This window comes from Protopterus annectens, chromosome 2.part0 (genome assembly GCF_019279795.1).
Source record: "Protopterus annectens isolate FY-2018-M chromosome 2.part0, PAN1.0, whole genome shotgun sequence".
Classification (NCBI taxonomy): Eukaryota; Metazoa; Chordata; order Ceratodontiformes; family Protopteridae; genus Protopterus; species Protopterus annectens.
In genome coordinates, this window is record NC_056728.1 from 261,494,917 (window position 1) to 261,507,897 (window position 12,981).

The following is a 12,981-nucleotide window of genomic DNA, read 5'->3' on the forward strand; positions in this document are numbered from 1 at the left end:
AGACTTCGTTCTAGTGTACTAGTTGGCCGAGTCGGAGCCGATGGATCGGCTCCGAACCCATCAGTTATGAATGTAGGCGAGATGGATCCCATACATCCGAAGTTATGGTAAGTACATAACTAAAAGTTTTCATATTTTGAGGATCCTACACTGTCATTTTTTTCAATCCTGGCACCAATCCTGGGTTTTGTGCACCCAACTATCTTTTTTGTTTTTGACTTACTTTTGTCCATGATATATGCTATATAAATGCAGTCTATATATCGGTGGTATCTGTGTGGTGTTCCAGTTATTCTATGTGTCTGGACAGATACATGCCAAAGGGTGCATTATATTCAGTGACTGGCCTAATGAGGCGTGAATAAAAGGGACAATGACATCCTTAAATCTAGACACAATCCCTTTGTTTATAAGCTGTGCAATATAGAAGGATTTTCTTACAAGAATTTTTCACATGTTGGTCAAAAGTTAAGTCACCGTCCACATAAGTTTCCAAATCCTGAACAGCTGGGTCAACTCTTAGGGACTTAGTCTCAATGTGATAGTTCCCCTGGGGTAGATGTCTTCTCAAAAGATACAATAATGCATTGTTCTGGCATTTAGTTTCAGACCGCGATTTTAACACCACTCATTTATTTGAGACAAGCCTTACTGCAAGACGGCTAAATCATTTAGGGATTCAATGACTGCTTCTACCTTGCAGTCATCAGCAAACTTAGTCGGCCACAGTCAGAGTGCTGTCTGCTCGCAAATCCTTGTATCTATGTCTGCGATTGGCTTACTCAACCAGTGACACATTAAATGCAATTGGGCTCTCACTGACTGTATTTATACCATTGATGGAGTGGAACTTGAATTCAAGTGATCAAAGAAAGCAGTGCATTGGTATAGATGCCACGAAATACACAGCATATGAACATATTAAAAAGTTTTTAAAATGAGGAAAAGGCAGTATCTCCTTTTCCCTTTTCATTGAATTTGAATAGTCCTACATCTGAACTTGAATGGATATGTCATTGGAGTGTGCACAGACTTGTACCGAACTTAGAGGGAATGATGTGAAGATTATTCTTCTCTGCTTATATGATCAGTTTGTTTAATCTCCTTTCTTCTTTCTGCTTTGACTCAGTGTGAAAGTGTCAAAATAAGTTCCATTGCTGAGCACCAACTCCTATGCATAGAGGGATGAAGCCTTGACTAGTGCTTAAGTGACCTGAGCTCGATTAGTGGCTTTGATATTGAAGAAGCCACATGGTGGAGGGTGTGAGTGAGTGGCAGATCCTGGGGGAAAGAAGCAATACAGACCTCTGAGATGCTGGTTCCTACTAGAGAAAGAGGTGTATGGCATGCAGACTGTGTGCCAGAGATATATTATTGGCATTCTTAAGGTGTGTTTACTTAGTAGCATGCATGGTACTTGTAGGGAATGTGCACGTACACAGTGAAAGGCATTGGAGGCCCTCCCATATGCGACCATGGGCTTCATCTGCAGAGAGGGACTGAATTAAGGATACGAAAAAAGCAATGTGACTGCCTAGCTGATGGCCTAGATGATTGTCTGTTGCCCCATATAGTGAACAGTTGTGACAATTGATTGTGGTGGGCTGAGGGTTGACAGACAGCAAGGGATAAATAAAAAGCATCTAGAAAAAAAAGTTTCCGCACTGTAAACTGATTTTTTTTACTTGTTGATTTCTTTTAATTCAGCAACTGTATGCTTTTGTGTGCACAAACCTCACTGTGGAAAGCAGTTTAGTATTATTATTATTATTATTTGTGGCTGATGTTGGCAGGGTGCAAGGTGAAAAAATTTGCAAATATGCAGTCATTCAGTGATGGTCTGTTGTTCTAAGCTATTATGAGGCGTTAATGACAAGAAACTTCTGAAACTGTCCTCCACCTGTCTAAGTGGACATAGCCCATTTTGTCCCTGTGCAGACCAAGTACAGGAGATTTCCCAAACCTTTTTTTTGCTAGGACCATCACAGAAATCTTTTAATTCATACTTTGCATTTATATTGGAAGGTAGGAAGCTGCTTTCTGCAGCTACTTGGATTTTTTGTAGATATGGTTTAGTGTATAGCATAGTCCTGCATGGAGTAAGGACTCCTCAAAAGTTGTATTGTTTTTAGGTAATGATGGATTGAATTCAAACTTAGTGCCCACATGATAACTCCCCTTTCATGAAGTGCCACTGCAGAGGAGGAGACGTGTTGGTTTTCATTTAAAAGGGCATGGGTTGCCTGCAGAGAGGTTGAAGTCCCAGTGCAAAAAGATGGTCTTTGAGGTGCTTTCCTGCCTAGAACTTGCTATTTATATTTCTTGTTGCATTTGGTGTTAACAATATTGTTATTGTGCCACCATGTAGATGTGCTAAGCTGAGCAGATGATGTCACAGGAAAGCTGCTTAAAAAGTTTCTGTAACATTAGTAAGAATATGAAAAGGGTCTTTGTTTTGCTATTACTGATTCTAGCTGAAAACTAACCTTTTTAAGTGGCAGTCATATGTAAAAAGAATTTGTTTGCAATGTCTTCGTAATTATTTTTAATCTTGGATCACAGAGCATGGAAGAACTGACTGATAGCACTTCTGTTTAGCTCAGAATGACTGATGCTGCTGATATATGAATGGAAATATTTGGGACTTATTTTATTTTGCTGTTTCTACTGCTCAGTTTTTGCTGCTTCTACTGCTCAGTTGAATTAATTAGAATTAATGCTTACCTTTGTTTGTCCTTAGCTGTTGCACTGACAACTTCTTAATTGGATTTACTTTTTCCCTTGTAGGTCGTAAAAATGAGGAGAGATGTGAAGAAGGCAAGAGTTCTGATAATCCGAAAGTTGACTAGACATATCAGCAAGTTAAAATCAAAGAAGTTAGTTCCTTGTTAATTAAGTAATTTATTTATTTATTCATTTATTGTAATATTTCTTAACCAGGTAGGTGTAGTGGTCTGTGGATCTTTTTCGGCCACAACCTGGGCTAAATAGGCAAATACAAAGTTCAGACATAAAGCAGATAGTATAGATGTTTGAAGTGTAACATCATACTGGGGATATGTGGTTGGCACTCGGGTTCTTAACCCTTCAGTCCTTTTGTTAACGTTAGTATTGTGAAACCATTTTATACTGGTATTTGTTTTTGCTTATTTACATCTTGCAAAAGTTTAATTTTTCAATGTATGCTGATTTTGTAGTAGTAGTAGTAGTGGGCAGTAGATATTGTGTTCTGTTGTTAGGCCTTGGGTGTGAAATGGTTAAAACAGTTGCCTACAGTGATGCTCAGATGTCCAGTAAGTTATTTGCAATTAATACTCTTGCATACTTGAATAAGGGCTGCAGTATGTGTCGGGTTCTGGCTGCATTTAATGAGCTAAATGTGTGGATGTTCTTTGCTCATGCATTGGAACAATCCTTTAATGCAGCCACATTGGAACATTATATATGTTTTCTTAAAAAAAGGCTGCCTACTGGTGCACTTCATAATGAGGTAAACTCAAGATTCATAACTTTCACTGAGTGTTCCTTTTCACTTGATGTAGACAGATCTCAACCTTGAAACTTGCATCTTATAAAGAATTACTAATATTTCAGTTCAGATACTGTTGGTGATGACAACAAAATAGACTACATAAATAAGCAGATTGTGTAGGACATAGAAAGTCGTCACCATGAGCTTCTTTGGAAAGGTCACTATAACCAAAAATCTTAATATTTTGTTTTTCCCACCTTTTGCATCCTCTTTCCCAGTATTTTTGATTAGTGGAGTCTGTCTACCCTCTGAGAAAACAACATAGATTGTTCACTGATCAACGTGCTGAGATAGGTTTGTGAAACCCCTTTCTAAATGCACAGTGCTTTTCACTTTTCATTTTTTGCCCCTTAGTTTTGGGTATAACTGGTCTCTTGGTGGTGCAGGCGAATACTTATCTGCATAGTGGCTTACAACAGAAAAACTGACATTTCATCAAAATTGTTTCCTTTCCTTTCTTTAATAACACGTTGAAGACACTGATGAAAAGAACAAGAAATCTCTTTTCCTTTCCCATGTCCATATTTCTTCTTCACATGTCTCCTGATCGTCTTGCTTTCCTTATTCTGGGGACTCCTCCCATCATGCTGTGGTTAGTCTGTGTTAGACCTTCTACATTGAATCCTTCACTTTGCAGGCTGCTCCATAACTTCAACTTCTGCTTTACTAATTTCTTTTCTACGGTACATCTTTATTGCTATCAATTTTTTTTATTGTGAAATTTTTCCATCTGGATGCATTTGCCTGTATTTACGTTGAATATGTTTGGGACTGCCTTCTCTATATTAGTTAACTTGGCTTTCTCCTTTGCATAAATATTGCTATATCAAATCTCTTTCTTTCCCATGTCCATATTTCTTTTTATATTTTCAAATATCTCTAGGTTTTGTTGTTTATATTTTCACTTCCTTGGATGTACTTTTTCCAAACAGATTAAAGTTTCTTGATCTGTATACTGTTTTGCAAAAATCTGCTGTATTAATGAATGCAAATTTTTATTTGAAGCTTCTGACAGTTTTTCTTGCAGAAGGAATTTTCTTTACTCCAGTTCTCTCTTAATCATTTTGTATATCTTGTGGCTGGAAATTTGGGCTTTTACATAATAGTAACAATACATAATTTCTTTCATATAATAGTCTACTCTCGTCTTTATGGCTTATCTTTGCCCACTCAGTTTTTGTGGACTGCTACTTTATTCTACAACAGGTGGCCCATCTTCCCCCTGGGCCTGGCCCCATTAACAGGAATGAGGTAATGGGATCTATCTACTTCATTCATAGCAGTGGGTTAGAATGAGAATCTCTTATTGGCTGGGCTACCCGCTATCCCAGGATGCAGCACGCGTGCTTCCCCAGATCTGGTTTGCCGCTTTACAAGCTAGGCGTGGTCTCGGCTTGGCTGGAGCTAAGTGTGCTTTATTATTACTTTTCTGGTCTTTTTGACCTTGGGGTTTTCTTCACAAATTAAATCCAACAGCTGTTTTAGCAGCTGTCCGTGTACTTTTGTTGTTGAGTGTTGGTAGTGCGATCTTTACATATCGGTTGGTGGTGAGCCCGTTTAAGTTAGAAGACGCGCCCTTCTTGAGGTAAGGTGAGGGAGTGTGTTGTTTATTTTACTCCCTTTTTCTTCGAGACAAAGCCCGTTTCGTTAGAGGGCTTTTGCCCGTTGTTGTGTTCCCTTGTGGTTGTTGTCTCCTTGTGAGGTAAACCTTGTCTCTAGAGCTCGTGCACCCTTTTTTCTCATCTAACGGTTTTTTAGTCACTTCTGTTCCTTGCGTGTAATTAGAGATTATTGCATAGTGTTATTTGCATTAAGATGTCTAAAGAACAAAAATCTGGAGTTCAAAAAGTGCACTAGGTGCAATTATAAAATATCTATTACACACAGTCATACTTTATTTGCGTGTATTGTTTAGGGCCAGCATTTGCAAGAGACATGTAGTGTGTGTCATGCTTTTTCTGCTAGGGTTCTTCAAGAGCGAAAAAAATAAATTGATCTTGAAGGGTCTTGAGGAAGCTTTGGCTTCCTGCATCTTCTCCTACTGCTTCTAAAAGAAAAGGTCGTCGACTCCGACCAGTCCGTCGAACCCGACTACGATTAAATTAAGCCTCTTCTTCCTGCGGCTCCACTGACTTGAACAGAGGTCGAAGAAGTCTGCCTCGATGCCTCTTTCCTCGGCTCCATTAGTTTGGAGACTCCGGAACGGGCATCGGCCGAATCACCCTTCCTCGGTTCCATTGGTCGGGCGGTGGGTGTGCGGCTCAGACTCTTCCCCTCGGCTCCAGCTCGCCGGCGCTGATCATTATTAAGTACTGTGCGGACCCGGTGCCGATAGTGTTGGAGCCCTTTGAACGGTCCCCTACATTGTCTGAGCGAGAGGAAGTAGTCTCGACCCTTTCTACTTCTCTAAATCGCGGTGTCGGTTCGGTTGGATAGGGTTATTTAGAGCTTTCAGTCTCCAGTTTTTGCACAAATGGTCGGCTCCGGCCCATTTGGCCCGAACGATCCCCCTCAAACCTTTGATTCCTCCTCAACCTGCCAGACCATTGGAGTCGGTGATGGTGGAGCAAAGACGTCGCAGTCAGAACCGAGACCCGCCGAGTCTGTCGGTGCGACCATTGTTCTACCACTGTCCTGGCGGGTTCGGGGTTGGTACTGGGACTTCCTGGCGGGGCGAGAGAACATCTTGGGACTAGGTGCCTCGGTGCCTAGATCTTCCCCTCGAACGCCGATGCGGGGATTCTTAGTGCCATCGTGGTCTCTCGGCCAGTGACCTCCATAGAGTCTGGTGGTCCTGCCTTTGAAGGCCATGAGGTCGCGCTGGCCATGTCATACCAGCTCAGCAGGCTCTATCTCTGCGTCCCTAGACCACCAGGAGACTGGTGCTTCTGGCGTACTGCAGTCCATGACAGGGGCCCCAGGGCCTGAGGATACCCTGCGTCGAGGTTCCTTCTTCAAGGGGTCCGTCGAAGCTGCTTCGGATGAGCCTCCGCGGAAGAAAGTGTACAGAAGAGCTGCAATAGACTCCCCAAGATGAGTCTGTCATCTGACACTGACCTGCGATGGCGGAGGGTCCCCAAATCATGCCGGATGATGTCTCTTTCTGGATATCCTTGAGATTCTGAGACAGAGGAAGATAGCAGGCCAAAACCCCGCTTCCGCTGAGTCAGTCTTCCTCAAAGGCCCGAGGCCCAACCCTCGCCTCCTGGAGTGTCTCCGTAGCCGATGGGTGCTTGATTTGGTTTCTCGAAGGGCTTAGAACTACCCTGGTTCTCAATGGAACCGGTGCCTTAAGACCCAATAAGTGCTTTCAGCCCCCTCAAAAGGAATTTTTAACAAAAGGAGTTCCTGTAGATGCAATGGTGGTGGCATCTGCCCACACAGCAGAGATGGCAGAGGCTTCAGCACGTCTATCCACCCTCCTAATAAGGATTCCAAGGGCATGGATAGATGCGGAAGTGTACCCTTTCTTCAGCGGCCTTTACCTTCACGATTAAGCTGAATTGCCACTCAATCATTTTACTAGGCTCCAAAGGGACCTCCTTAAAAGAGCCAAAGTGGAGTCCCTCACAGGTAATCTACCTGGCGTTAGCCCACACTGTGGCGCCAAGATGACTACCTTGTCTTCCCATTGTGAACTGCGTCCATGAGGCTCATCATTGTATGCGGCGAGGCCGAGGAAATAGGCTGCTTGAGGAACGAAGCGTCGCCCTCAGGAGACATGCCTGGATTGCAGCTGTGTTCCTTTGGAGGCCTTCAAGTCTTCCTTCGCCGACGCCCCTTTGATGAGTCCTCTTTGTTTGGACCCAAAGGTGAAGACACACACTGACTTCGAGTGCGAGCAGGAGGCAAGACCTTGACTGCCGTTGGGGCCGTTTTCGCTCCCTCTAGGCCTTACCCCAAGGCCCAGAGAGGAGGAAAAGTAATAGTTCAGGAAAACTCAGGGTCTTTCCCTACTCCCACCCAGTGATCCCTCTAGAGGCAGGGGATTCAGGAAGATGTAAGCCCCAGAGGCAGAGGCCCAGCAACTCTGGAGACCCGATTCTTTGAAGTGGTTCGCCCTCGCTCAAGCGTCCCTGAGTTGGTGCCCGACTGTGCAGCTCAGACCAGTGGAGTGGACCCTGCGGAACACCACAAGCTTGGGAAGCTATTACCAGCGACCAGTGGTGTCAGGATTATTACAGGCCTATCTCATTCCCTTCATCAAGCCCCCTTCCCTTCAGGGAAATCCCGGACGTGCCACCCAGTCCAGGCGAGGATCAAGCAACAATAGAGGTTTCAAAGCTGCTGCTAGAAAAAGGAGTCATCCAGCCTGTCCCCGATCAGATCGGATCAGGGAACTTACTCAAGACTATTTTTGGTGCCAAAAAAGACAGGGGACTTCAGGCCCATTTTGGACCCTCAGTTCATTGAATAAACTTTGTGAAAAAGTCAAATTCGAATGGTCACTCTTCAGTCCATTCTCCACTATTGGGGAAGGATGTCTGGATGTCCATAGATCTCAGGGCAGCTTACTATCACATTCTGATAAGTCATGAGTCCAGAGAGTCATTTATGGCTGGGAGACAGTCATTTCCAGTTCAAGGCACGCGTTATACCACAGCCCCAGAGATTGTTCACCAAGTGTCTGGCAGTGGTGACTGCTCACCTGAGAAGTCTAGGATTCAAGTGTTTCCATATCAGGCGACTGGCTCCTTACTGCCACCTCAAGCATCTACTATTTCCAAGCTCATGGCCACAGTCACCTTGGGCGTTCCTAGGAATTACTTTCAACTGGCAAAATCTGTACTACAGCCATCTCAGTATTACCTTTATAGAGCAGAGTTAGATACCACCTACAGATGTTACCCGGCAGCAAGGATTCAAGTTTTACAGAACAGGATTCGATCCTGCCTCCCCTCTATCAAGAGCTCCGGCCCATCTGATTCTACAGGTATTGGGCTCGATGGCATCAACTATTCTCTAGTCCCCTTAGCCAGACTGCACATGCGGGTGCTGCAATGGCTACTGTCAGTTCAATGGTCCTATCAGGAACTCCCTTGAGCCACTTGGTTATGATTCACGGAAAGTTGCGTGGGAATCGTTGGTGGCCCTCGATCCCAATCTCGACCAGGGCGACCTTTTATTCCTCAGTCCCCCGTTGCCACTGTGACTACGGATGCCTCCCAGGTAGGGTGGGGTTCATTACTGGACCGATCTGTGAGCACATAGCAACCCAGGAAGGCGCATTTGCACATCAATATCCTGGAAATGAAGGCGGTACTACTGGTACTAAGCTCTCCATCAGCTCTCCGCCAAGGTCCGATTGCTATCCTATCCGACAACATGTCGGTAGTTTGGTACATAAACAAGCAGGTGGGACCAGGTGGTACCCACTGTGCAGAGAAGCCATGAGACTTTGGCACTGGTAGCTACCAGCGGCTTCTATTGGCAGCATGCCGGAAATCCGGTGTGATTGCCCGGACAGACTAAGCAGGACTATCCTGTTACCCCGCGAGTGGTCCCTCAACCAAAAGAGTGGCTGCGAAAATCTTAACCAGCTGGGGTCTCCCGCTTGCTGCGACTTGTTTGCCAGCCCCACAATGCAGTGAAAGTTCTTACTCTGACCCCTCTCAGGGGACAGATTCCCAGGGGCGCTCTAACCCACATTTGGCCGCCCGTTCTCCTTTATGCCTTCCTCCGGTTCCCCACTCCTGCCCGAGGTGATACAGAAAACGAATTTACCTGGAGGCGACATGGTTACGGTGCCCTTTTCTTTCGTCAGGTTTGGTTCCCCTTCCTTCCGGTGTTGTCGATAGAAGGTCGCTGGTTTCTGGACCGGTGCCAGACCTGTTGACTCATCGAATCAGGACAGTCTGCATCTCCGGTCCCTTCGCGGTTGGCGTGGTTACTCGGCTCCATCCTTAGTCAGGGACAATTCCCTCTCTCGAGGAGGTTATCCACATATTGTCTTCCTCTCACAAACCTTCCACTGTCAAACCCATTATTCCAGCAAATGGAAAAAGGTTTGCCGCTGAGCATGCTTGAGGTATAGACCCTCTTACACGCCCCAGTATCCGGTCTTGAATTTCCTGGCTCTTTTTCCGATTTGGGCTCCTCAGTTTCCACGATTAAAAAGGTTCAGCTAGCGGCCATCTCTAATTTTCATGTTTCTTTTGAACCTTCATTAATGTCAAACAAACTTTGCAAGTCTTTCCTTAAGGGCGTGGCTCATAGGCCCCTAATATCATCCTGTCCCCCTTGGGATCTAGAGATTTGGTTCTGGCTGCCTTAACTTCCGCCCCTTTGAACCAGCAGCTACCTGCGATTTGAAATTCCTGTCTGAAGCCGCCTTTTAGTGGCCATAACCCATTGGCGGGATTCAGGCTCTTTGTTCTGATCCTCCTTATTTGATTTTTCACAAACGCAAGAGTGTCCCTTAAATTAAATCCCTCTTTTTTTTACCAAAGTGCTTCTTCTTTTCATTCAACAGTCTCTAGAGCTCCCTGTATTTTCCCAGTTCTCCAATGCGCCAAATTATATCCTTCATCAGTTGGATGTCCATAGACAACTGCATTTTATTTGAACAAGAACTGCTCGGAGCGAGGAAATCAAATCAACTGTTTGTATAACATTAAACAGATTAGGGTCAACCAGTAGCTAAAACCTCCATAGCCAAATGGATTAAAGATTACATCTCTTTCATTTTATTCGCGAATTTAACAAAAGAGCTTCCCTTTCGATCAGGGCTCATTCTACCAGGGCAATGGCTACTTCTGTAGCTTTTCACTCAAATTATCAATAGATGATATTTGTGCTGTGGCTACCTGGACTTCTCCATACACTTTCATTTCTCATTACAAGCTAGATGTGGTTTCTCGAGGCGGGCTTCCTTTTGGTTTCACAGTTCTCCAGGAGTGTTTTCCAATGAGCCGCCGAGGTTGGGTGCTGGGGCGCTGTCCATCGGTTATGAATGTAGAATGGATCATTACATTTTTTAGTTATGTACTTACCATAACTTCAGATGTATGGGATCCATCATAATACATTCCACCCTCTTTCCTTCCATTCGGTTTAGAGGAAATGTGGAGTCCATTTTGGAGATCTTCTCTTGAAGAACTTTAGTTGGTTGGAGTAACTACTATTTTTCTTTGTTTGCATGAAACGGTAAACAAGATCTGAAGGAAGCAGTGTGGTGCATCCTGGGATAGAGGTAGCCAGCCAATAAGAGACTTCGTTCTAGTGTACTAGTTGGCGAGTGAACCCGATGGATCGACTCGAATATCGAATTATGAATGTGGCGAGATGGATCCCATACATCGAGGGTTATGGTAAATTATAATAAAGTTTGCCATATTTGAGGATCCTACGCATCATTTTTCAAATCCTGGCACCAATCCTGGGTTTTGTGCTTTTAACTATCTTTTTGTTTTGACTTACTTTTGTCCATGATATATGCTATATAAATGCAGTCTATATATGGGGTGGTATCTGTGTAGGTGTTCCAGTTATTCTATGTGTCTGGACAGATACATGCCAAAGGGTGCATTATATTCAGTGACTACAGCCCTAATGGGGCGTGAATAAGAAAAGGAACAATGACATCCTTAAATCAAACCTAAATCCCTTTGTTTATAAGCTGTGCAATATAGAAGGATTTTCTTACAAGAATTTTCACATGTTGGTCAAAAAGTTCGAGAAGTCACGAATCCACATAAGTTTTCCAAATCCTGAACAGCTGCAAGATTAACTCTTAGGACTTAGTCTCAATGTGATAGTTCCCCTGGGGTAGATGTCTTCTCAAAAGATACAATAATGCATTGTTCTGGCATTTAGTTTTCAGCGACCCCATGATTTTAACACCACTCATTTATTTGAGACAAAGCCTTGCAAGGCCCGGCTAAAATCATTTAGGGATTCAATGGCTGCTTCTACCTTGCAGTCATCAGCAAAACAATTCGACCCCAAGTCAAGTGCTGTCTGCTGTAAATCCTTGTATCTATGTCTGGGTTCCCGGTACTCAACCAGTGACATAATAAATGCAATTGGAACCTCTCACTGACTGTATTTATACCATTGATGGAGTGGAACTTGAATTCAGAAGTGATCAAAGAAAGCCTGATGCATTGAGTATAGATACCACGAAATGCAGCATATGAACATATTAAAAAGTTTTAAAATGAGGAAAGGCAGTATCTCCTTTTTCCCTTTTCATTAATTTGAATAGTCCCTACATCTGAACTTGAATGGATATGTCTGTTGGAGTGTGCACCAGACTTGTGCGAACTTAGAGGGAATGATGTGAGAATTATTCTTCTCTGCTTATATGATCAGTTTGTTTAATCTAACTTTCTTCTTTCTGCTTTGACTCCAGTGTGAAAGTGTCAAAATAAGTTCCATTGCTGAGCACCAACTCCTATGCATAAGAGGGATGAAGCGCTTGACTAGTGTAGAAGTGACACTGAGCTTTCGATTAGTGGCTTTGATATTGACCGAAGCCACATGAGTGGAGAGGTGTGGTAGGTGGCAGATCCTGGGGGAAAGAAGCAATACAGACCTCTGAGATGCTGGTTCCTACTAGAAAGAGGTGTATGGCATGCAGACTGTGTGCCAGAGATATATTATTGGCATTCTTAAGGTGTGTTTACTTAGTAGCATGCATGGTACTTGTAGGGAATGTGCTGCATTACACAGTGAAAGGCATTGGGAGGCCCTCCCATATCGACCATGGGCTTCATCTGCAGAGAGGACTGAATTAAGGATCTGAAAAAAGCAATGTCATGACTGCCTATGGCTGATGGCCCTAGATGATTGTCTGTTGCCCCATATAGTGAACAGTTGTGACAATTGATTGTGGTGGGCTGAGGGTTGACAGACAGCAGGGATAAATAAAAAAGCATCTAGAAAAAAAGTTTCCTTTTTCTGTAAACTGATTTTTTTTACTTGTTGATTTCTTTTAATTCAGCAACTGTATGCTTTTGTGTGCACAAAACCTCACCAATGAAAGCAGTTTAGTATTATTATTATTATTATTTATTGGCTGATGTTGGCAGGGTGCAAGGTGAAAAAATTTGCAAATATGCAGTCATTCAGTGATGGTCTGTTTGTTCTATAGCTATTATGAAGCGTTAATGACAAGAAACTTCTGAAACTGTCCTCCACCTGTCCTAAGTGGACATAGCCCATTTTGTCCCTATTGCGAATGAGAAGTACAGGAGATTTCCAAACCTTTTTTGCTAGGACCATCACAGAAATCACTTTTAATTCATACTTTGCATTTTATATTGGAAGGTAGGAAGCTGCTTTCTGCAGCTACTTGGATTTTTGTAGATATGTGGTTTAATGTATAGCATAGTCCTGCATGGAGTAAGGACTCCTCAAAAGTTGTATTGTTTTTAGGTAATGATGGATTGAATTCAAACTTAGTGCCCACATGATAACTCCCCTTTCATGAAGTGCCACTGCAGAGG

At 43.5% G+C, this 12,981-nt stretch overlaps 1 protein-coding gene across 4 annotated transcripts in view; it reads left to right on the plus strand.

Annotated features, from left to right (window-relative positions):
• Positions 1-12,981, plus strand: part of SRFBP1 (serum response factor binding protein 1) — a 1,736,845-nt gene that overhangs the window by 312,414 nt on the left and 1,411,450 nt on the right. For 3 of the 4 annotated variants that reach the window (XM_044060738.1, XM_044060735.1, XM_044060736.1), the window contains one exon: positions 2,788-2,876. The exons of the other annotated variant lie outside the window; for it this stretch is intronic. In XM_044060738.1, the coding sequence (XP_043916673.1) occupies positions 2,788-2,876 (89 nt within the window). The remainder of the gene's footprint in view (positions 1-2,787; positions 2,877-12,981) is intronic. 4 annotated transcript variants of the gene reach the window in all.